The sequence below is a fragment of the Poecilia mexicana genome, unplaced genomic scaffold (genome assembly GCF_051168715.1).
Source record: "Poecilia mexicana isolate PSO_F unplaced genomic scaffold, ASM5116871v1 scaffold_10, whole genome shotgun sequence".
NCBI lineage: Eukaryota > Metazoa > Chordata > Actinopteri > Cyprinodontiformes > Poeciliidae > Poecilia > Poecilia mexicana.
In genome coordinates this window covers 25,638,426-25,663,305 of record NW_028263379.1, presented here as the reverse complement: position 1 = coordinate 25,663,305, position 24,880 = coordinate 25,638,426, and the positions used below count along the sequence as shown (strand labels likewise).

General features: G+C 43.5%; 1 protein-coding gene across 2 annotated transcripts in view; it reads left to right on the top strand.

Moving 5' to 3' along the window:
• ebf1a (EBF transcription factor 1a) overlaps positions 1–24,880 on the top strand; it is a 78,300-nt gene that overhangs the window by 9,068 nt on the left and 44,352 nt on the right. For both annotated transcript variants that reach the window (XM_088009724.1, XM_088009725.1), the window contains exon 6: positions 479–547. In XM_088009724.1, the coding sequence (XP_087865850.1) occupies positions 479–547 (69 nt within the window). The remainder of the gene's footprint in view (positions 1–478; positions 548–24,880) is intronic.

The window sequence follows — 24,880 nt, the reverse complement described above, 5'->3', positions numbered from 1 at the left end:
CCACTTCTGAGAGAGAGAGAAAGAGCACAAAATGAGAGAGAGAGAGAAAGAGAGGGGCGGGATAGAGGGAGGGCGACGAGAGCCGAGGAAAAATAGAGAACATAAGATGTCTGGTTGTGTGATGTCTGACAGAAATGGAGCTAACCTGAGCCCTGGAGGCTAATTCAAGTTTGTATCTAGCCCCGCTGCAGCTCGCTCCCCCTAAACTTTGCCGAAAATCACTCCGCTGATCCACAGAACGAGCCCTGGTCTTACCGTGAAATCCACATCTCGTCTCCTTTTTTGAACTCCCCAAAAAAGTCTCACGCCCTCTTACTCCCCATTTTCTCTTTCCTGTACCCACAGATGTCTTCCCATCTCCCCTTAGAGTTGCATCTGTTTTTTTTCTGTTCTCTCTGTTGTTCACATCTTACTGACTAACTCCCCCCCCCTCTCCCTGATCTGCCCCCTCTGCTGTTCTGTTGCCCCTCACCTGCAGTCGGTGCTGTGACAAGAAGAGTTGCGGCAACAGGAACGAAACCCCATCAGACCCTGTCATCATCGACAGGTAAGCAAACCTCACCCTTCGAACCCGTGACACGATTCCCTCATCATCACTGCTGACACAAAACACGGTACTCAGCGCCGGTACAAGAGCCACGGGGGAAAAACAAATCCACAGTTCCAAAAAGGGCACAAGAATCAAGATGCCAGCAGGTTTTGATGTCCGTTTTCGTCTGCGAGAACGTAAACCTCGCGAGCCTCGTAAAGTGGAGGCCACAGGTTGTTGTTTGTTTTCAGCGACCGTATAATGTTCTGTGTAAGGAAAAAAAAAAGGTGCGAAGCAGCTGTAAATTATATTCCAGGGCTACGAGTGGATGAAGTGCAGGAGCAATCACGCAGCCGTTGAGCTCGGCTTCAAGTGTGGTCAAACAGTGTTTGTGCGGTTGTGCTGATGTCTTAAGTGATGAGCAGTTTGGGTTACAGCTGCAGTCTGGGGGTGAATGCGAGAGTGTGTCTGTTGGCTGAAAATTGTTTGCTGCGTTTTGACAATCACACACACACACACACACGCACACACACACACACACACACACCAACTGGCCTTAAGTGTGTGCCTTTCTCCTGCTGTCATAAACTAGCTCTGAGCGATGCTGCGGCTTGTGTGATATAAAGCCAGTCAGGAAAAAAGAAAAGCCCTGTAGATTTACTGTCCAGCCTCTGCTGGAAGTGTGTGTGTGCGGAGAACTTGCGTGCTTTTAATGTAAGGTGTTTATTTGGAGTTCATGCATGAAGATTAGAAGGGATAGCTTATGAAATTAGATTGTGTAAGAAAGCTATAGGCAGTCAATACGTTACCTTCAGTAAACAACTCTTGGCATCTGCAGATTAGCTTGAGGCTAAGGCTAACAGCAATCACAACCATGTCGAAAACATCACAGCACTCATAAACTTTTAAGCTTCAGTCCTGCTTGCGTCAGGCGGTTATTTGCACAGAAGCTAATATTTATTTACACAAGAACTAGAGGTTGGAGGCAGTGTGAGTGGTAGCGAGAACAAAACATGTAAAAGCACTTCCAGTTAGATTAACTGCCTTATATAAAAGTGAGCCAGTGCTAAGATCCATAAAATGTGTTCTCTGAAACAGTTGCAATACTTTTGCCTTCACACAGTTTATATTTTATATCACACAGCTAATGGACACACATCGGGAGAGCTTCAGTTCCACACGTCAGTCATTAATGCGCGTCAATAAAGACTCTCCTCTGGGAGCATTTGATACAAATTTGAATTATTTCCAAATATTCAAGGAGCATTTTTTTTCTTTTTCTTATCTCTCTGCTCTGAAGCATTTTTAAATACTTATTTTCTGATATATTCTTTCAGTAGTTAATTTTCTAAATTATAGAAAACATAGGTCAATTATAGTTGTATAAATGTACTTTATAAATAAAGTTCACCTCCACATGTGTCAGCTGGTGACTTTAATACACATTGGGCGGGATATGTTGAAGTGAAACGAGACGAGATTTCTGGACTGGACATTTCTGAGTGGAACAAGTTTAAAAAAAAGTTTGCTGGTGTTGGGTTAAGAAAAAAAGGGCTTTTTTTTATACTTTTGTCATAGATCATCGTTTTTTATTGCTCCTTTCTCTCACTGTAAGCTGTTTAAATGTTAACTTCCCAGAGGAAAAACACTGCCTCTTACCTCCATTCCCCTAGTAAATAATCTCTGGATTTTGTAAATAACCACTCGGTACAAACAGAGTGACAGGATAAAACTTCATAAAAAGATATTTGCATGAACTGTTGTGACAATTTTGAGGTTAGAGTAGTTTTAAGAGAGTGGAAAATCAATCTCGGCCACCGTAAACGTAGAGATTAGCTTGAGCGTCAACAATCAAAACACTTTGATTGATGCTAACTGAAGGAGCTAAAACAATTATCTACCAAAAAGCTGAAGACAACAGTTGGCTTATGAAACAGTCTTAAAAATGCCAATTTGTAAAACATCACAGTGGTTCATACAGGCATGTTTTCATTGAATATTTAGAGACAAGCTGATCATTTTTTCCCATGGAAATTGATGTAGCAGGAGGCAGTGCCACTTCCTAAGTGAAACTCTTAATAAGACCAGAATATTACTGTTTTTACCTAAAAGTCCGTGTCAAAATCTGTGAATTAGCATTCACACATTTGCTATGGTTATTTTCTATGCTGCTTTATATCTATAATAAATTCACTCTGTCCAGATTTACAATACTCAGTCCTTGTTTCATTCAGGAAGATAATTTGTGGTCCACCTTTAGTAAATAGTAATCGTGTTTTCTATGAATAAGCGCCAAAGGGAGGTTTTACAGTTTAGAAAGTAGCATCGACATAAACTGTTATGTTATCTGTTTGAAACTGGAGTTGTTGTTTTAAGACAGCAGAAAGCCACTTTAGGCTAGCTGTTAGCATCAGCCACCAGGACCAACTAATGCTAAACACAAAGTCATTTAATCTGGTGCACATGTTAAAATCTTATCTACATCAGATAACCATCTGGATATATTCATTTGGTTTAGATGAAGATTAGTTGGTCCAAGAAGCTAAAGATAACAGCCAACCAGAGTGGGACCAAGACCAAACCAAACTCCTACAGTCTCAGAGCAACTTCAATCCTGAAAACATATCACTACGCTGACGAATCTTAAGTCTTAGCATAAGTATTCACAGCAAAGGAGGATATTATTTACTTGGGGAAGCAGAGTTAGAAGTCAGTGCACCACCATTTATGTGAAGTAAATAGAGAGAAAGTTCTTCCAGTAAATGGAGCTATTTCGTAGAAATGTAAATATTTTTGCTTTTCTTTTAAATCTCTTTCCTTTATATCATCAGTGAAGAGGAACTGATAACAAGAGCGTCATAGTGTGTCAAATTAATTAGCCTGTTGACACCTCAGGAAACACTTCTTCTGTTCTCAGTACATTTATGATGGCAGGCCTCCTAACTCCATTTGAAATGTAAATAGCTGTCCAGTGATTAAGTCACAACAGTTTTATACCTCACAAAAAAAATAAAAAAATAAAAATCTTTGATGTTCTGGAGTTTGGAGTAGATTTAACTTTATTTTCTTCTTAACCGGTTCATATTAGCTGCTATAGCGTTAGCATTGACACAGAACATATCTGGATGTGTTAAATAAAGTTAGCAGGAGAGCTGTGTACAACGGAGAATCCCTGAAATAATCCCTTCAGGACTGCTCTGAATGCATTCCAAAAAGAATCACTGTACAGCGTCCCTGTTTTGTGAGCTGCAACAAGTCTGAGTGTCTACTTTCTGTCTGATTTGAATTTGTCACGTTTGAGTGTTTTTTTTTGTGTGTGTTAATGAGGCAGTGACCTGTGCTATCCGATGAACGCAGCTGTCCTGTTCTCGCTGCTGCTCCGTCAAAAGCTACTCTTTACCTGCGTGAGCATATGTGTTTGTGCACAAGTTCTGTGCGTTGTTTTTGTGTACGTGTGTGTGTGTTTGTGTGTGCGTGTGAACGCCACCCTCGTTCTGCTCCATTGAAGCGGAAGGCCTCACCTCAGCGCTCCCTGAGACAGCTGCACCCCACCACGTGGCCTCAGACATACACGCCTTGCCCATCACTCTCTGTCATTTATTTTTGTATTTTTTTTTGTTTGTTTGTTGATTTTCTTCGTGAGAATACTTGTTGATTTTTTTCGCCCCTCTCTCTCTCTCTCCACGTTGTCATTTTTCAATTCACCCCGACTCAACTTCTCCTCGGCGAGTTGAGCGGCAAGCGGAGGAGCAGGCGAGCCGAGAAACGGCTTAGCCGCGCCGAGCATGTGTTGTGGCGGTATTCCCCTGACGCCCGATGGCTCAGGTGTGAGGGCAGCGTTAACGAACAACAAATTAGAACAGGGGGAGGCAAAACAACAGCAATATCTCAGCTTTCCTCTCCAGCGAGCACTCTTCTTTCTGGACAGGAAAAATAGGTCAGGTGAGTGCAGAGCTTTTGGAGAGGGCGGCAGTTTTTTTTTTGTTTTTTTTTAAAGGAGGGACTGAAGGGGATTAAGTGTGAAGGAGGGGTGGGGGGAGGACGAATGATACGTTTGCTCATTTAGCACCAATATATTCTTGGCAATTGTAATAATCAAGGATTCATAAACAAACAAACAACTGCGAGGCTGAAACTACTGACTCAATTACCATGAGCTCCCCTCCTTCAAATTCATAAAGAAATACCATCAGCAGCCCTTCTCCACCCTTGAAGTTATTTAGTTCGTTAAATAAGGGCTCGTTAGCCCTCTGCTGTTTCGCAGAGATGATTAGATTTTACAGCCCTAATTAGCCGGGCTAGCTCTAACTCTTCTGGAAGAGTAATGGGTGTGATTGCCTAATTAGCTCCCTCTCGTTAAGTCGGGAGAAACAGGCCACTGCAGCAAAACCGCGGGAACGAGGAAAAATAAAGTCAGCTAATGAGAAACTTATTTGATTGTTAGGAGAACAAATGTGGTGCTGTGTGGAATCCGCTCTGGGTACTGTACACGCTCACCGGGAGAATCTCCCCTCCTGATGAAAAAGACAGTTTTGTTTGGGCTTTAAGCTTTTATAGGAAAGTGTGTCTGTTTACTATGTGCTTTGCGGGAAACACTTGTACGTTTGTAGTGTTTTGCTGGAACTGCGAGGAGCATCTGAGCAGCAGGCGCAGACACATCTGTTCGAACATTTGTGCGAAACACCTTGAAAAAAAGTATTTTAATGGATTTCACACTGAAAAGCTTTCAAAAATCTAACCTTTTGTTCGCTTCTAACAAGTTATGAAATATAATTTTTTTAATCACTGGTTACTAGAATCCCTTAGAAAACTTTTAGAAAAATGTAACAGAAGTTTTCAGGAACCTCTAATTAGTAATATTTGTTGATATCAATACGTTAATATATGTTGGTGTCATTATGATGTGACATAATCTTGGACAGGGACTCAAATTTATATTTTTAGCACAGACAGTAAGAAGGATGTGGTAAAGGCTCATTTTTGGAGTACTTTGGCAAAAACAGGCATCTTGGCATCTCCATAGTTACGTAGCAACCGGTGGTTTTGAAACGCCTTACCTGGACATTAGTTTGATTTTTCTTTTTGTCAGAAGAGACAAAAATTAACACTCCATGTGCATTTGGTGTGAAACAATAATTAGGTATAGAGGAGGGGGTGTGATGCTGTGGGTCTGTATTTGTTTTTCTTCTAATGGGCCTGGGAACCTTGTTGTGAGAGCAAAGCACAAAATCTTTGAAATACCAGGAAATTTTCAATAAAAATCTGCCTTTGGCAAAAAACTGAAAAATGAATCACACAGAAATGGTTCATCAGACACAATCAATCTTCTCTCTCGTCCCCAGACCAAAAATCCTTGAAGTGAGCATAAGAGAAGAGCCAGGACTCTGGTCAATATAAGAAAAATAGAGCTCCATCTGTTTGCATGCTGCAATGTTGTGAAATACTGTAGAAAACACCGAACAATCACACTGGGAAGAGTTTTGTTCAGCAGGGGTATCAATAACACCGCTGGAGATTATATCAAAAACAAATGTTTCTTAAGAAAAAATTGGTTTCCTTAAAATATAAAGTAAATCTCAAAGTAAAAGTTCAATTTTTACATTTTTTTCCCAGTGTGCTGTGCTACTACGATTAAAAAAAAAAAAAGGCTCATGCACATCTTTACTAAATGTACCGTTACACTTGTCTACCTTCAGTGAACTTCAGAGACAAGCAGTTTTGGTTGACCTTTCTGAAGTTTTCTCAAACCATACGTCTACAGTCAGCACTGTAAAAAAAAAAAAAAAAAGAAAAGAAGACAACTCACGCCATCTCTTATAAATCCAACCAGAGAGGTGGCAAGCTCTTGGAAATTCAGGTAGACTTCCAGCTGACATGCCGTGTCCGTTCTTGACACCGGTCAAGGGAAGCAGCTGAAAGGTGAGATGCTGCTGTGCGTCTCTCCCCCTAGGGATGCATATGTGGTCCGCTGCAGCCTCTAACGGTGGCAGGATATTACGAGGGGAGTCCTTAACCCCTCAAACCTCAGTTTCCTCTCCTCTCCATCACTCCTGGTTAGCGTGGGGGCTAATCATATGCAGGCACTGGCTATGATCAGTCCATCATGTGCCTGGATGGGCCTCAAATCACAAACACATTTCCCTGCCGGCTCATGCACAACCAACACCCGTCCCTCTGCGAAGTGTGTGTTAAATCCGCGCTCCCTTTTAATGATGCTGCCTTGAGATTTAATTTTACATCAGCACGAAGATCAGATGCATGAATTTAAGTTTGTGGTGCTCAACGCAAAATCACAAGGCTCATCTTTGTCAACAGTTTTAGTCATCATCGGCCATTCTTCATCATGAAGTGTGTTCAACTAAGCAGTTTAGCATTGCATTGAACATGTATTTGAAGATTGCCTCTCTAAAGTCTAAAGGGTTAATTAATTGACTCCAGGTTAAGGTGGCGTCATCCTGTGTGCAGGAGGATCCCACTCCCTGGAAGCAGCCGCTTCGTTTTGTATGGGATAAAGTCAAGTTCATACATAAAGCGCATTTCAGCCTTATTTAAATGTTGAATAAACACTTAAAAAAAACAGCACAGATCTCAAAGTGGGAATGACAAGCCATTTTCTCTAAAACATATCACTACTAAGCTAACAAAAAGCTTCTCGAATCTGTCGAACATCCTCTCTTTGAGGTTGTTTCGCTCCCTCCAGCACCATGTGTCCTCTCCTGGCTCCCACCACCTGTGTCCTGTGGCCCTTTCCTGCTCATCCAGCTCCCACTGGCCTTCTGCAGGGTGTCCCCCAGGCAGAGACAAGGGGTGTGTGGAAAGACTCTGTGACCAAAGATAAGGATCCACTGATTTAACCCAGCAAGACCAATGGGCTGCCCCTCTCCGGCGAAAAGGGGTCAGCCCAGACAGCGTTTATTGCTGTTTCTGAGCGTGTATGTGTTTGGGTTCAGCACACTCCCCCGGCCCGTCTGTTAATGTTGCCCATTTCCTCGCATGCGTGTGTCTGCGCTTGGATATCCATATTTGTGTGCTGACAGAGGCCATTTCCCGACGGGTGTGTGTGCTCGCTCGCGCGCGCGGCGCTCTTGAGTGAAGAATGTCGGGCAGGAAGTGCTCCTCCCGGGTAGGGTGATGTCATGGTCGACTGTTTCCTGTTCTCCGAGCCTGTGAAGCAGGCTCACTCTCGGCTCCGCAGTGGGAAGTTTTGCACTTGCAGACTGGGTTCAGATCAGTCTGATCTGATTGTCCCAAACTCTACAAAATTTTGCAGAGTTTGGGACATTTTCCACAGCGACGTACTCCCAATTTGTCTCAGAATCTCTCCTTTGGGGAGCCCGTTTTTTATTGTTTTGGTTGTTTTGTTTGGATGCACTTCCTGGGGTGAGAGGTCATGTGTTGCCTTAGCTGGCTAACGTGCAGTAGTGAATAATGTATGTCATTGACTTTATGTCAGCCCCTCTAGCCCCCCCAAGCAGAGCCCACCCATGTTTAATTCATCCATCTTGTCTCTGTGTGTGTGTGTGTGTGTGTGTGTGTGTGTGTGTGTGTGTGTGTGTGTGTGTGTGCGTGTGTGTGTGTGCACGCAGGAGTCTGTAAGCATGTGTGCATGCACATAAGTCTGCAAACGTGTGTATGTGTGTGTGTGTGTGTGTGTGTGTGTGTGTGTGTGTGTGTGTGTCATTTAGAGGCCCAGTCTGCACCTGTCCAGCCATTAGCCCCCTTCTCATTTGCATTTGATGCTAATGCGGTTTACTGGCAGCGCCATCCGTCCCTTTAGTTTAGTTTCATTTTCAGGACTGTAATACCGAGAAGGTGAGCACACACTGCTTGAGGAGCCGTCCTACATTCTTCGGACCGCAGCTGGCGGCGTGTGAATATCAGGGTCTTCGTTATTTTCTATCCCATTCCTGTTTTGTTTCATGCTCTGCTCCACTTTTTTTTTTTTTTTGACACGCTGTCTCTGACCACCTATCAGAAGCTTTGACATTTCTCACCAGGACAAAAGAACACTTGAAACAGTGACATGACAACCCCGGGGTGACACCACGTTGTTGCAGTTTTTTTTCTTTTTTACTTGTTTTATTTTCTTTTATCTGGATTTCCTTCGAAAGCTCCACAGCCTTCCCTCTCCTAGGAAGATGTTTGCGTTGCTGTTGATGTGCTGATTTTTTCATGCAAGAGGTTGTGGGAAGTAGGGGGGCGCGGATGCATTAGATGTTATGGGAGGCTTTGAAAAGGACTGGCCCTGAGCTGGTTGTGATGTTTGTGCAGGGCTCAGGGGCAAGGAGGGAGAGCTGCTGGCTCATCGATATGCAGGCAGAACTCCCCTCCCTCAGGTGCTATAGTTGCCTCGCAAATTTGCCTCTCTCTCTCACACACACACAAACACCCGCACACAAACACACACACACAAGAGCAGCAAAAAATATAGCGCATGTCGTGCAAAAATGTTGTGCGCACACACACACAAACACACGTGCAGATGCACATTGACCCGCAGCTTTCTGCATCTGTTTGGTTGTGTTCTTATTTTTTTTCTTCCCCTTGCGATGGTTCCCTTACCCACCCGGCTGCCCCCACCCCCAAACAGCGCTGGAGGAAAGCGGGTCCCAGGGGGATGGACGGCTGTGCTGATTGACAGCAGTGAGTTTGGAGGTCGAGGAGCCTCCAAAACAGCACAGCTTCCCCCCCCACTCTTCTTCTCATCTGGACCTTCAGCCTTCTCACCCAAGCAACTGGTTCTCTTTTATTTGTTAAACACCCCACAAAAAATAACCTATTATTTCCAGAGCATGTACCTCGGTTGTGTTTTATTGTTTCTTTTCTATTCCAGTACATTAAATTAACTGAAACAGTCTGTGCTCTGTGGCAAACTAGATTCTGGAATTTTTTTCTTTTTTTTTATTAATGCTTAAATTTTTGTTGACCCAATAAAGTCAGTGGAGTTAGTTCATACTTTATAGGTGGTTAAGTTAATTCTTTCCAGCTGACTCCAGGTAAATGGCAGTTTATTAGGGCATATAAAACATAATTTACAAATGTGGTAGCAGTGAAAAGTTCTTAGTTTTTTTTTGACAAGTGGACATTTTCTTTATTAACTGTAAATGCCAACATCGTAGCCGCATTTTCTCCGCAAAACTGCTTTGTCTTGCAAAGTAGTATGACGTGAGAGAAAGGATTATTTTCCCATTCCTCTTTAAACCACAGCTCCATTCGAGTCGGAGCATCTATAAACATTAATTTCAGTCCTTGCCACAGTTTCTCTACCATAGAGTGGACCTTTCAGACACATGAATTTGTTTAGATTCTCATCATTACATGTTAGGGTTGTTATTCTGGTGGAAAGCAAACCCCAGCCCCAGTTTCAAATATTTTGCTGCCTGTATTAGGTTTTTCTTCAGGGATTGCTCCGTATTTAGCTCTGTCCATATTCCCATCGATTCTGAACAGCTTCCCAGTCCCGGCAGAAGAAAAGCATCCCCACTGTACGATGCAGGTGAGCTCAGGGTGATGTGCAGCGACGGTTTCCAGCCATACGTAGCGATCCACAAGTTTTACCATGCCTCCAAAGTTGGCTTGTTGACATTCTTAACAGGATTTGTGTGGCAAAATAAAAATGCATTTCGATAGCATTGTACGTCACAAAACGCTCCACGAGGGCAGAGCAATAAAACAAGGTACAGATTAAGCCCAAGCCGGTGTGAATAAAACTGTTTTTAGTTGTTTCTTTAAAGCATTTGTGAAGAGAGAGTTGGAGGGGGTTCCAAATCCTCGGAGTCAATGCCTGAAAAGCCTGGTCCCCTCAAGGGTTTTTAGAAAAAAGGTTCAATCGGCAACATCTGACTCAAAGTGCTCCGAGTAGAAGGCGAAGATAGAAGATTCAAACAGGTCCAGAATGTATTTGGGATCCTGGCTGTGGATTGTCTTAAAGGTTAAAACCAAAACTTTAAAATCAATCCTGAAGTTCGCAGGAGGTCAGTGGAGGGAGGCGAGAAGAGTTTTGTCTGCTCTTCTGTTAGATTTTTTTTCCAACAGCTTTGCTGAATCGTTTCTTCACAGACTGAAGGCGAGACAGGGAGGTCTTATTCAAACAGGTAAAAAGACTATTACAATAGTCTAATTATCTATTGTAATAGTCTAATTGTTAACAAACACTCCCGTCTGAGCTGTTGTTTTCCGTAACTCCTCCAGGGCTGTCGTGAGTTTTTTGCTTCTCTGACTATAGTCGATCTACTCGTGGTTCAGCCTTCTCAGATTTTTATGTTGAACGTAGCTCCGAACTATTTCCAATGCTACTTGACAAGCTGTTGGCTGGGATCTGTAAAGCAGCCAATCCAGGAGCTCCATTTATTGTTCTTAGCACTGATTGGCTGTAGATATAAGCTTCTGTGGTAGCACTAAGACGGTTCCTCTGAGTGTTCATACATGTTAAAGTATATTTGGTGATTGAACTATTACAATAGGCAGTATTTTTGGAAGAGGTCTCAAGTACTCAGATTTTAGCGATTCGCTGGCGGCTGCGATCCCTGACCTCTGTAAATACACTGTAATGCACTCCTTGCTAGGTCTGTCGGTTTGAGTTTATTACCATGAAATTTCTGTTATGAGCTGATGGACTGAACAGTTCAAAACCTAGTTGTAAGCTTCTTCAATAGTTTATCTCTTACTTTGTCTGATCATAGAAAAGCTGTGTTTATACTGAAGTGAAACTACACACAAGTAGACTACAGTTCAGCTGAATTTTAATTTAAGGGTACCAGAGTAAAGGAGTGAATACAAGGTAGACTACGCTTTTAAGATTTATATTGGTAGGACATTTTCAACAACAAATATTGGGGCTGAACAAGATGCTGAAAACACCTGGGCAGATGTCAACGATTGTTGCAATGACTGTATAATTGAAGAAGCACAACATTAACAAAGCAATATTATTAATGTCTTCAGTTTCACCGCAAATGTTGATCTCAGGTAGTGAGAAGTCTGAGCTGGTAGTGTAAAAACGTCTAATTAATTGTTCCCATTGCAACAACGTGGTTTTATTGAAAATGTTCTGGATAAAGCTGCTGTTTTGGTAATTACACAGCTCAGCTGTAGTTTTTCATAACACATAGAGAGATTGAATTGCATTGTACTTACATGAATACCAAACAATTTTTTTGTGGTGCCGTTGGGAAAACAATAAATTTCCGACATATTGTGCAGCTCTAATGTGTAGAAATTTTGCCAGTAAATGCCAACAAAGGACATTAAAGTCTGTGGCTGCAAAGTGACAAAAAGTGAAAAACTTTAAAGCTGGCTGCGTTGCACGACTCAAACTCGGCTTCTCACCTTTGCTCTTCGCTCTGCCTTTGTGTTGGTGTTTGTTCCCTCCCAGAATGACGGGGTTAGGCTGGCCAGAGCTGACCAAAATGAGCAGTGTTCTACAGCTCAGAGAGCTATTTAGGACTTTCTTTTGTAGTGTTGGAGATTACAGGCTTGGGACGTAGAGGAACAATGGGAGCCTGAACAAAATGGAGATATATTTACCGTGTGAAAGGGCCTCGTGTGCGACGGCATGTGGTACGGCGAGCGAGGAGAGCGTAACGTTTTCCAGGATTTAGTCCGTGACTCGCCCCAGAAGATGTGCTCAATTTGCTTTTTAAATGAGGCGTGAAGAGAGCGAGCGGGCAGTGTGATGGTATACATTCAGACGTGCAGGACTAAGCGTGTGTGTGTGTGTGTGCGTGCGTGTGCGTGTGCGCGCGCGGCACAGGATGCAAGGCTTTGTTGTCTAAGTGCCCCGATGTGTGTGGAGAGTCTAGCACACGGCCCACTAAGTGCTCTCTCACAGCCAATGTGCTACATGACTGCTTGTGTTGCTGCTCTTAATTGAAAAGACACACCAGCCCCTCTCAGCGAAGGATACTCAGGCCTTTCCCTTCGTAGCAGGCTGAGACCGTGTGACACCGAGCAGCGTCCCGATGTCAGCCCTCAGCGATGATTCATTGTTTACTGATTATTTCTGCTAAGTGAGAACACAGACCGTATGCTTTATGCCAGATCCCCTCCTCCCTTCCCCAGCAGCCTGGTGCGTCTCACTTCCTCACCAGCCAGCTTCCAGGACTGGCCCTTTTTTCCGTGCCTCCGCCACAGCTTTGCGGCCCAGGATGTGAGTCCAGGTGTCCAGGATGAGCGCTTGTGACCCGCTGGGTTTTGAGCGAGATGCAATGCTCTGTTGATTGTTTTCCATAAATCTGTCCAGGAAGAATGAATCGCTTGGGCCAGGCACTGTGAGCGGCGCTCTCAGTTTCACATGTCACAATGAAAGGAAAGCCTGGAGGAGCCAGGGAGGGAGAGATGTGTGCTGTGATAGTGGCAGCGGGATTGTGCAACTAAGTTCTGGTGTTTACACGGCCTTGAAAAAGTGTTCACACCACTTCCAGTTTTTTTGTTTTTTTTTTATCCTGCACAATGTGTTTTATTGGGATTTTAGGTGACAGAAGAACACAAAATACCTATTTTTCTACCTATTTTTTTAAAAATTATTATTTAAAATTAAAATCTGCATGTATCTGTATTCACCGCCCAACACCTTTTTACCTCTTGCTGAAATCCAGCTGTTGCCTTTAGAAGACACCCAGTTTTCCAGTAAAGTACACCAGTGTGTGATATAAATTCAGCATAAATGCAGCTGATCTGTGAAACCCTCAGAGGTTTGTCACAGCAGAATCTGTCAAAGAGACTTTATTGTCCATGGCCTCAACAAATCTGCTACATAGGTGACAAAGCAAATCCGTAGAAGAAGATGCTCCGGTCAAATGAGATGAAGATGAAACTGTTTCCGTGCAGTGGGAAAATACCAATCCACTTCATTAGCTAGAAACTGCTAATGATGTGGATTGGACCAACACACGCACAGGGAGAAACTTTGTGCAGAGGGAGACCCCAGACTGGGATTCGAACCCAGGACCTTCTTGCTGCAAGGCAGCAAAGCTACTCACTGCCCAATATCTAAATCATCCCTTTAGATGTATGTTTTTTTTTAATGTTTTTAAGGATGATTTACCTTTTTCTTTGAAAACATGAAAAGAATACGCTTATAAGCTATTCTGAAAGCCATCAATGTCCCAGAGCCCAGCCATTTCATATCTGCTCTCATGTGTGAGTTTTCTGGCATTGAGCTTGACTAATTTGAGCCGTTCTGTTAGGGAGACAAAAAGACATCTTCAAGGGTGTATCCGTGCGTTAATTAAATGTAAAGCGGACACGACGGCGCGCAGACAATTATGGTCAACAGCACTGTCTGATCAAAGGAACGACACGTCCTTCCATTCCTCTTATATTATTTTTTTCCCATTACTTTTCATTCAGCATCAACAAATGAGACCCAAGCACATGTCACTGTTCCACTTCAAAAAGCCAGCGCTGAATTTAAAGGCCCTTTGTTTGTGTTTATGTAACTCATGAGGGGAGACAAAGTAAGGCGTAGGCAATCGACTGAGACACTTTGTTGTTCTGCACAGCTTCACCCCCTTTATGTGTGCGCCGCGAACGTTGTTGGTTTGTTTACCGAGTGGCTTGACCTCGCTGGGAGGAATGTTCACTCGTTTCCTCGTCTTTTGTCTCTGATTTTCTTCCTCATCCATGTGTCTCTTTCCTCCTCTTCTTCTTCTTCTTCTTCTTCTTCTTCTTCTTCTTCTTCTTCTTCTTCTCCTGCTTCTTCTTGTCTCCTTCTCTGCCTGCCCTTCTGTGTGTGTCTAGCTTTCTCTTTGGTCCTCCCACTCGAAACTCCAGATTTAACTCTGGAGGTTCTTCTGGTTAATCACACTTGGAATCTTCCCCAGTGTTTGAACGCTACCTCCTCTGCAGCGCGCTCTTCCTCGACAGAGGGAGTCGCGCTAATGATCCCGGTTATTGGCTTCTTCCAGCGCCGGAGTCGCGATTTACATGAGGTGACATTCAGTTCAAACGAGCAGGCCTTTGCAACCTTATTTTCTTTCTCTGGAAAACAATTAACCCTGCTGCTTGCTCGCCCTGTTACTTCTTTTTACCCCCCACCCCTGCTTCGCTACACCACTCCCCCCTCTTCTTCTGGTTATTGTCTTTGCACAAACAGGGAAGATTTACTGCCAAAAGAATGAAGGGTGTGTGAAGTTTTTCAGTAGCAAACGAGCCACTAAGTTCTTCTTTCAGTCAGAGGAGCTCGGGGATGCTTTTTGTGTGGATCCAGCATGGGCGGCTTTCCTAAACTGTGTCAAATTTGTACAAAAAACCAAGAACCCATGCGTATGCATCTCTGCGCTGACCTCGGTAAATTTAGTGTACGCTCTCTTCCTCACACCCCCACGAATAGACATATAGCCCACCGAGGCACGTTCAAACGCAAAGACAAACTTTACAAGCGTGCCGCTAATGAAGCGCATCTCTCTTCTGTCATGGCGCCCATGTTAGCATGACAAGATGTTTACACACGCAATCACGGCGCCGCCTCTGATGTCGGCCCGCGATGAAAAGGAAGACGGGGAGAAGAGGGAGGCGTGACGGCAGGCGTCAGGTGCGGACCGCTTTTCTCTGCTTGACAGTTCTGATGGTATCCCACTGAGAGACGGAGATAGAGAGGCACCTGGAGAAATACATCTTGGGAGGGAAACACTTTTCTCCCCCCCCCCCCCCCCCCCAGTATCTATGGAGAAGTTCTCTCGGCTCAGCTTCAGGGACATTCAGGAGCGTTCATGCTAAGATGAATTATTAAAAGTTTCTGAAGTGGAAGGGAGGATGCTCCTAAATTAAAACTGGTCCAATTACCTTTAGAAATGAAAAAAGTTGTAAATGGAGTCCTTATGTGTGTAAAATTATGAGAAATTAACACACTTGCATACATGTGCAATGCCTTGTGGCAGAAAACTAACATCTACCTACATTTTTACAATATCTTAAAAAAGGGGAAACATGGTGTTACCAGTATTATGCTGCCGGGATGGTTTCCCTCATCGGGGATACAAAATCTGGTTAAAGTTGAAGGAAAGATGGATGTAACAAAAAATATTGCAAATCTGAAAGGAGACCTGTTACAAAAAAAAGAAAAAAAAGCAAAAATATGATACCGAGGCTGCTGAAAGTTCGTCTCGTATAGTATTGTTTTAGATTCTGATATCTTTACAACAATGTTTTTCTTGCTTAGTGCATTACTATATGTTGGTCGATAAGCTAAAATTCCAATAAATGCATCGAAGTTTGTCAAGTCAAGTTTATTTGGATGACACATGTCAGCATAATACAATAACCTATTAAGAAACAAACAAGAAACATAATATTTTGTTAAATGCCATCATCTAAAACAAATCATCAAGCAAATAGACATCAAACATATCAATCAATGTTCCATTTAATATGAATCAACTCTGAACAGGTGGGGATTTTGGGCGAATAAGCAAACTCAGTGTTTCAGCATCTTTGCGGTTTTCTGGAAGCTTGTTCCAGGTTCGCAGTTGCGTCCCAACAAAACACTGCAAAGTCTGAAGGCCAGGGCTACTTTTGCGAGAGGTTGTGTGCATCCTTGAATCCGGAGGAAAACAATTAGACCTAAACCGCTTCCCCTTGTCCTGCAGTGTAGATTACAAATGAGCAAACCTGGCATTTATCACATTACTACAAACATTTATTAAAGCCGGTTCCCCTCTAAAGCTGCAGAGATAACAGTGGGTAATTGCAGAGACTGGCTCTATTAGTTAAGTATGCCTAATGTCACTGCCTCAGAGCATTAATGGACGCCGTTGTATTATGTTCCTGCGCTCATTACCACCCCACTCCCCTTCAAACGGATACACACAAAATCTCCCACACACCCTCTCCCCACCCTCCTCCTCCTCCTCCATTGACCCTGCAGCAGGAGTCTGTGCCACTCTAATGAGAAATGGAAAACACTACTCGGAGAGCTCCAAGACACACACACACAGACACACACACACGCATACACACTTATACAGGAGCATTCATACTCAACGGGAGACATTACAAGGGGACAGAGGGGTACAACACCATAATCACACACGCCCAGGGAAACAATTGTGCCGTTATCCGAGTGATCACATTATAAAAGTTTAATAAACACCAAACGGCCTAATGGTGAATTAGCCCCGCATCTGCCCCGCGTTGTGCCAGGCTATAATTAGTGATTTAACAGAGACAAACAAATGTTTTTCAGCCTGAGCTTTTTTACAGGCGACAGATTTTTTATTATTTTTTTTTTTTTGTCAGAGGTAATTATCTTGTTTGTCCAGAAATTAAAGGAAAGCGATATTTTATTTATGTATATATATATATATATATATATATATATATATATATATATATATATATATATATATATACATGTATATATATATATATATATATATATATATATATATATATATATATATATATATATACATATATATATGTATATATATATATATATATATATATATATATATATATATATATATATATACATATCTTCTTTTTTTTTTTGTTCACTGACCTGGAGATGCCAAAAAGTCACACGTCGGACGGTCGGAGCGCTCCAACTCTGTTGGAGGGAGGAGTTTGGCTCAAGCTCCACGTCTGGCTCTCTAAGTGGCTACTTGAGATGCGCATGAAGAGAAGCGGATGGGTGCTTGAGATTGTTGAGGAGGAGGAGAGAGAATATGAAGGAGGGTGCAAGTGTAGGGAGACTGGAGGAGGGGATGGGGGAGAAGAATAAGAAGAAGAAGAGATGCAGGGAGAGACGCCGGTGAATGATGTAGGAAAAGATGAGAGGAGGGAAGAAGCACTTCCTCTTACTGAGGGACAGCTGCTTTCAAAGTTTTCATAACTTTGAACTTTTTAGTTATTCCACAGCATGATGCTACCAGCGCCATATTTTTGCTCTATTGCTTTCTTCCGACAACATTCATCTTCTTTCTAATATTCCATAAACGCAAGATTATTAGAGTATATAACTAATCGATGCTGGATCAACAGATTCTTCCACTTGAGCTTCGGGTCTCTGTTGATCTCCAAAGCTGCCATGGGCCTCTTCACTGCTCATCTGATTAATGTTCTGCTTGCTAGCTGCTTTTCTCTTTAAGAGCTTGCAAAACGCTCTTTGAGATGTTCAAAGCTCGGCATATTGTTTTATAAAATCATTCTGTTCACTTATCTTCTCTAAAAAACTCCTGAGATATCATAGTAACCATAGTAACATTAACTGAAATTTATCGGGACGATAAATCAAAATTTTTATGATAAAAAAATTTTTCATTATAATGATACGATAAGTTTCCAACACTATCTACAACTACACTGAAACCAAGCTGCACACATGTGGGGTCTAGCTGTCTTCCAAAGGTAATTGGTTGCACAAAATTGAGGCATCAGAGTAAAAACGGGCTGCATGGAAATGCACTCCACACTTTTCAGATTTCATCATTTCAAAAAACTGCAACACGATATTGCATTCACCTTCCACTTTGCGGCTCTTTTGTGTCGTCTGTCACATGACATTCGATGTCACATGCATCGAAGTGACAAAAGCAAATACGAACACTTTCCTGTGACACGTATCAAGCAGTAATGTGTGTTCGTTGTGTGTGTGTGTGTGTGTGTATTTGCATGAATGCCAGCGTGGACGGTTTATGTAAAATCGATGACACTTTATAATTTACAATCACGAGGTCCCGTCGCTTTGTGCAGGGGCCTTCATCCTCATTCATCAAAATGAAATCAGGACTCTTCTCTGTGTGAGGTGGCAGGAGGGCAAGAAAACGGCTGTGTGAGAGAATATGGCATTGGTCCAGTGTGTGCATATGAGTGCGTGTGAGTGTGTGTGTGTGTGTGTGAGCGGGTGAGTGGGTGGGGGGGAGTGTCAGATGAGGGGGAGTAAGAGGGCATCTGCTGAGGTTGTAGAAAACATCGCTTCCAGCATACACAAATGTGCAAACGCATACCCACCTAGCATGTGTGTGTGCTGGTGCATGTCTGCATCTGCGCCCATGTTTTTTGTGTGCGCATGCATTGCACTGGTGTGTGTGCGTGTGTGTGTGTGTGTGTGTGTGTGTGTGTGTGCGTGTGTGTGTGTGTGTGTGTGCGTGCGTGAATGTGCACGCTTGCCAGCTGAGTGACAGCTTAGTATTGATCTGTGGGAGGCCCCGGTGTCATTAGACCCAGTATGGACCAGCAGGCACACGTGGAGGTCAGGGCACGGAGTTTGTGTGTGCATGTATGTGTGTGTGTGTCATGGAGTGTATGTGCATGTGTGTATGTGTGTAGGACTGGGAAACCAAGTGTTCAGTAGTGACAGGCTCAAGCCTCTGAAGGAAAATCAATGGTGTCATAAGAGGAAGGTTTCCTCGAGCCTCCTTCTCCCTCTTTCTTCCCTCCTCCTCTTTCTCCTCTTCTCATCTTCCTTACGCTCTTCTCCCTTTTTTCCCCTCCATTTTCCTCATCTGGGAGGTCATCCACAGAACCCTCATTTATACATTTAACACTCCCTTTCTCCTTTTTCTTCCCTCTTTTACACACACTTATTTGCTCACACGTGCAGCTCTCCTGGGTCAGTATGGGAGGGTTGCACGACGTGAGATGCTTGGATCAATTTGAGGGGTTATCTTGGCAAAAAAAAAAAAAAAACTGAGCCATTAGTGACAGAACTGATCCCGGATCAGCCCTCATTAACTAAAAGGGCACGGGGACTGTTTGTCCAGATGAAAGAAATGACCTCAAACCAGGACCAATTAACTGAGAGGGCAGAGACTAGCTGTGCACCAGCGGTGTGCATTGTTTTCTAAAACAAGAAGTTGGATTTGAAACAAATCTGATAAGACTTTGTTTTGATGCTAGTTTGAGTTATCCTTCAGGTAGTTGTTGTCAGGGATGAGCACTCTATTCCACACACACTCTCTTTCTCACAGACACACACACACACACACACACACACACACACACACACACACACACACACACACACACACACACACACACACACACACACACACACACAGGGCAAGCATCCACCTGTTCTTCTCTCTCCTTTTTTGCCTGAGGGGACGAGTATGGTAGATAACAGTTTGAGTGGGCCTGCTGCAAAACACTAATCAGACCTAACACTGCCTAATTAGCACAGAGTCCACTGATTGGCTTACAGCAATAATTAACACAGGTGAGAATAATTAGCTCCCCATAGACCTGTTTGTGGCTGCATGTGTATGTGTGTGTTTGGGTAAGTGGGTGTGTGCGCGCGTGTGTGTGTGTGTGTGTGTGTGAAGGATGTTATTATGCAGTCCTGGTCCCCAGTGAGGCTGAGGAGGCACAGAGAAGAATCAAACTCATTACTGAAACCAGGCCAACCTGTGTAAGGTGCTCTGCTTTCCCACACCCAAAGAATTAGCCACAGAGAGATGCCCCTCCAGTTTCCCCTTCACCCCCCCCTCCACTTTTAGTGTCTTTGCTCTTATTCTGTTTTTTTTCTTTTCTTCTTCTTCCCCACTCTCACTTTTCACTGTCCTGATGACTGAATGCGCAGTTTGTAGTTTGAGGAACAAAAACCGCCTAGTGAACCTGGGAGGATAAGATGAGACACGGAGCTTCTCTCCGTCCTCACTCTTTCTCTCCGGTGGTCTCCTTTTCACTTTCATCACTCACTGCTTCCCTGCCCTCCTCTTAAAATAGCATGGGCAGAATGAATACTATATGCAGTCCTCCTCACATAAAAAAAATGTAATCACGCTTCTTTTGCACCATAAAATGGTAAGGGGCATGCAAAAGTATTGACAGCTGTTGAGCTTCTTCGCATTTTGTCACCGTAATGTGTCAGCATTTGTGTTGGTTTATGTGGTGAACCAACACAAATTTCTATAGTAGAAGTGTGTTGTGTGTTTGTATTCTGGCCCCCTACACTCTGATACCCCTAAATAAGATGTCCAGGCCAACCAGTCGCCCATTTGTCAAAGAGTCCACCGATGTGCGATGTAATGCTGTCTCAACAAATCGAACCTTTATAGAATTGTGGCAAGAAGTATTTACAGGGTAGATAAGTGGCACGAAATACTGCTCTGATCTGGAAAAAAAAACTGTCAGAAATGTCAAAAGACTTCACAACAGCGTAGAAGTTCACCTTACGGCAACACAACGACCCTAAACTTATAGTAAGAGTGTCAGCAGAATGGTTAAGACCAATGCATCCCTGTGTGTTAGAGGATGTAGAAATCTGCTGCAAAACCAAAAGTTATTTTGCAAAGAAAAATAGACAAAAATGTTGTTTGTTTGAAGGTGGAAAGCTGTTACACACAAAAAAAATTGCTGTAATTGGAGCAAAAGGAGGTCGTACAAACCATCAACAGCGTGTCAGTTGCTTCAAGATGTTCCAAACTTTCAAAACTATGTCCTATTTTCCTTCCAATTCACCATTATCTTCTACTTTGTTTTGGCCTTTTGCATAAAATACCAATGAAATGCGCTGAAGTTAACACTTTAGCAAAGTACTGTAGGGTACGTACACCACAAACTAAAACTTTACGCCCAGCAGTCAGTGCCGCATGTTGTCGATTGAAGACGGGGAAAGAGTAAAGTAACGAGACAGACTGAGAAAGAGCGACAAAGAAAACTCAGACATTGTTTTTGCTGAAAGGCTGGCCGTCGTTCTTCAGCCTGCGAGCAGCATGGTGTCCTCCATCTCGTTGCCTTTGGTTATTTTTACCAAAGTGCCGCTTCTTTGATCACTCCGACATCACAGAGACGAAGACGAGCACGCAGTCATTGAGAAGGGGGTTAATACTGGAACACAATTGACGGCTTGTCACTTTTTAGCTCCGAGGCAGCAACATTGCGGAGTAGTTAGAAGATGGAGATGGAGGTACCACGCATTAACGCACGCACACGTACACACATATATCTCTAGAGCTTTTTGTGTGCTAAATAAATAACAAGCGATGATGTAAATTGGTGTTTTCCTGGAGTATGCGGCTGCTCCCGGGATGTATTTTTCATGTTACGGCATTTTTGAGTGGTTTAGGAGTGCAGGATGTACGGATAATGAATTTAACCCCCAAACTGTTCGCAAACAAGCACCGATATACGTGTCTCGCCCTCATACATAAACACACACGCACACACACATCGAAGGGGATTTGACTGTTTACCTGACCACAGGTGCACCGCAGCAATAATTCCCGCCCCCATGTCCCTCTCTATGGCAATTGCTCTCCGCCCACTAGAATCCGGGGAGTCGCCGGGGGCAACATCAGCCCATAAGCATAAACTGGCAGAGACACACAGTCGGAGAGGGAAAGCTCATTGTTGGCTGACTGATCTCCAGTGTCTCGCTGACAAGCCTCCCCATGTTCGCCGGATTTGTGTTTTTGTTCTGTTCACGCGTGGTAAACACTTGCCTCTCATAACCGCCAGCTACTACCTCTGTCACACTGAGGCTGTCAACACAACGCTGCACTGAGCGACGCAGCGCACAATCATACACACCAGGAGATGTATGTATAAATGTAATGGATGTACTCAACGGCAGCCTAAATGCGTATTTTCTTTTTTTTATGGGAGAAATCTGCATATTCCCATCACTGTCTCACTCGCCCAACCCAAACACTCTCACCATTCCTTCCTGACTTAAAAAAAAAAAAAGAAACGAAAGAAGGTTGATTGAGGCAAAACAAGCAAGGTTGTTTTCTTCCTTTTCTTTCATATTTCCTGTTTCAATAATTAATATGCATGAGTTTTATGGCCGCTTAAGATGCGATCAATTATTCATTAACAGCATGTTAATTGCATCCACAGTCGTGAATATTTAACCAAACACTAAATCAATGGGGTCGAAACGAGCTGCAATATGGACATTTTATAAGCCTTGCCAAAAAAAAAAAAAAAAAGCCAAAAAGAAAGAAAATGAGGAATGACTTTAATGAAAACAGCAGTGAAAGGATTGAAATGGAAGGAGAGGAACAAAACAAAAGCTTGGAGACAATGTGAAAGAAAATGTAAAGTTGTTGACTTGTAAGTGACTCTCAGCTTTTTTTTTTTTTTCTTCAGTTTGATTCTTCTTTTGTATTTAGCATCTAAATGGGGAGGATGTAATCTCTCCATCTCTGCCCACTGTAGCCAGCCTTTTTCCCTCTAAAAGACTCCAGACTCCTTTGTCCTGTATCTTTGTGTGCGTGTGGTAATGCGTATGGGTGTGCGTGCAGCTCTTGTTTGCGTGTGCGCCGTGTCTGGACAGTGACATTTCTCTGCCTGGATAACCATCGCGCCCTCTGTCCCTCTGTCCCTCCAGCCATGACGCAGGGTAATGTCACCTGTCAGTCTCAAAGTCCTTACTTACAACGGCCGCCCGCACGCACACACGCCCTCCCCCTTTTCCTCACCTCTTAGACCCCCCCCCCCCACCCAGTCCCAAATGGAACGCCACCACCGCCGCCCCAGGACCTCACCTGAGAGACAAAACCCCTCTCACCGTTCCTCCCTCTGTCCTACAGCTTTTTGTCTTCCTCATAACATGCCATATCCTCGTTTGCTCTTTCACTTCCTTATATCTAAATGGCAACCACACCCTCTCCCTCCCTTACATATGCCCCCCCAAGACTCTAGAATAATAACATGAGGAAGACAGCACACATATAGTAAATGGCAAAGTCAAGGGTGGGAAGCTGACTTTTTTGTTTTGCCTGGACCCCGGTGTACTCTGCGCCTGTTTTCAATTACTCCAGCTGCACTGGCGGGGTCGAGGTTTATGCATTATATGGGAATGTAATTGACTATAACTGCCCTCTTAACATTAACCAGGTGTGCTGGCTGAGTGTGGGAGATTAAAGCCCCGGGCCCCGGGCCCTGGGCCGTCATGATGTGTGTGGACCCATCTCTGTGGCTTGTCTTCTCGTTGATGTATTTATATCCTCCACCTCCGAGGCGCCGCCCATTAGCACACCACGTTTAAATGTGCCATGTTTCCCTTTCCCGTGTGTGCCTGCGCCTTCCCGAATGGAAGTTTCATCACGCGTCTGCCAGAACAAGAATGAAGAGGGAAAGTAGGGGACGAGGCAGGATGCAGATACGGCCCCGGCTTCAAGGGGGTGTGGGGGGGGGGTGACTTTACAAGGACAAAGTCAAAATGAGCCCATTCACAAGGCTGACACACTGTTATTTGTATGTATAGTAGTGAGCAGCCCTTCAGGGCACTAGCCCCGAGGCGATCGCAGACACCCCTGAACAGGGCACCAGCAGGAGGAAGGCCGATGTGGAGTCTATGTGTGTAAAAGAAGCATCAACAGGCTGTCAATCAAGCACCCGAGCCGCCGCTTGTCACTCCCCCGATGGAGCTGGTCCAGAGCAGAGAATGGGGAGTCTCTTGGACATTGGGTGGAGAGAAGAGGAGGAGGAGGAGGTGGGGTTTGGCGTTCTGGAGGCTGTGTGGTGGAGGCAATTGTCTGTCTGTCTCAGCGGCTCGAGCTTGATTTGATATTTGATACCGAGCATGTGGCATTTGAATGCAAATCTATTTTGATTGTCTCGGCGTCTGATAGGGTTAAGAGGAGTCTATGGGGGATATGCATGTATGAGTGTGTCGGAGAGGCCAGGACGGGGACGCGAAATAAGAAAGAGAATTATTCAGAGGGATTATATTACTTACCAATTCACTTGCATCAGGGGTTTGTTCCTCTCAGAGTAATATAAAGATATTTAATCAGTCTAATATGAAAGGTAATGGGTCAAATGTGAAAATGTGTTACTCAGTTCGCCTGTCTAACAAAACCTCATCAAAAGGGGTTGGAGACTCCATGTCTGGCCCTCAAAGATCATTTTAAAACCCATTTGACAATTTAAAAAAATGAAACTATAAGCTGAGAAGCTGTTCTTGCAAAAACAATTTAAGCAGAATGCCCTTTTCTTGTGTAATTGTTAATATATTTATGTCTTTAATGGTGAAAAAGGTGTAATAAAGTTAGCCTTCTGGCTGAATGAAGGAGGTAATTGGAAGTAATTTCAGGAACTCATATTTATTCCGGCCCATGAAAGAGGTAAAAGCAATTTCAACCAACCCAAACTAAAATCTCTGAGACAACAAAACGCCATATCAGCACATATTTACTCAGCCACACTTTCTCCAGAGACAGTTGTAAAGTTTGTGGCTGTATTCTTATCCGAGCGACGAACGCGTAGCAATGTAACACTACATTTACAACAATCTGCCTTATCAGCTGCATATTTTCCAAAAATGTATGAAAAATGTAAGAGATAAAGAAGCGTATCTTCAACGACTGCCTGACACAAAATCTAAACGCTGTTGGTGGACTTAGAGAACGATGGTGAATCCCAGCCAGCAGCGTCAATGAGCCTAACTTCTCATAGAGA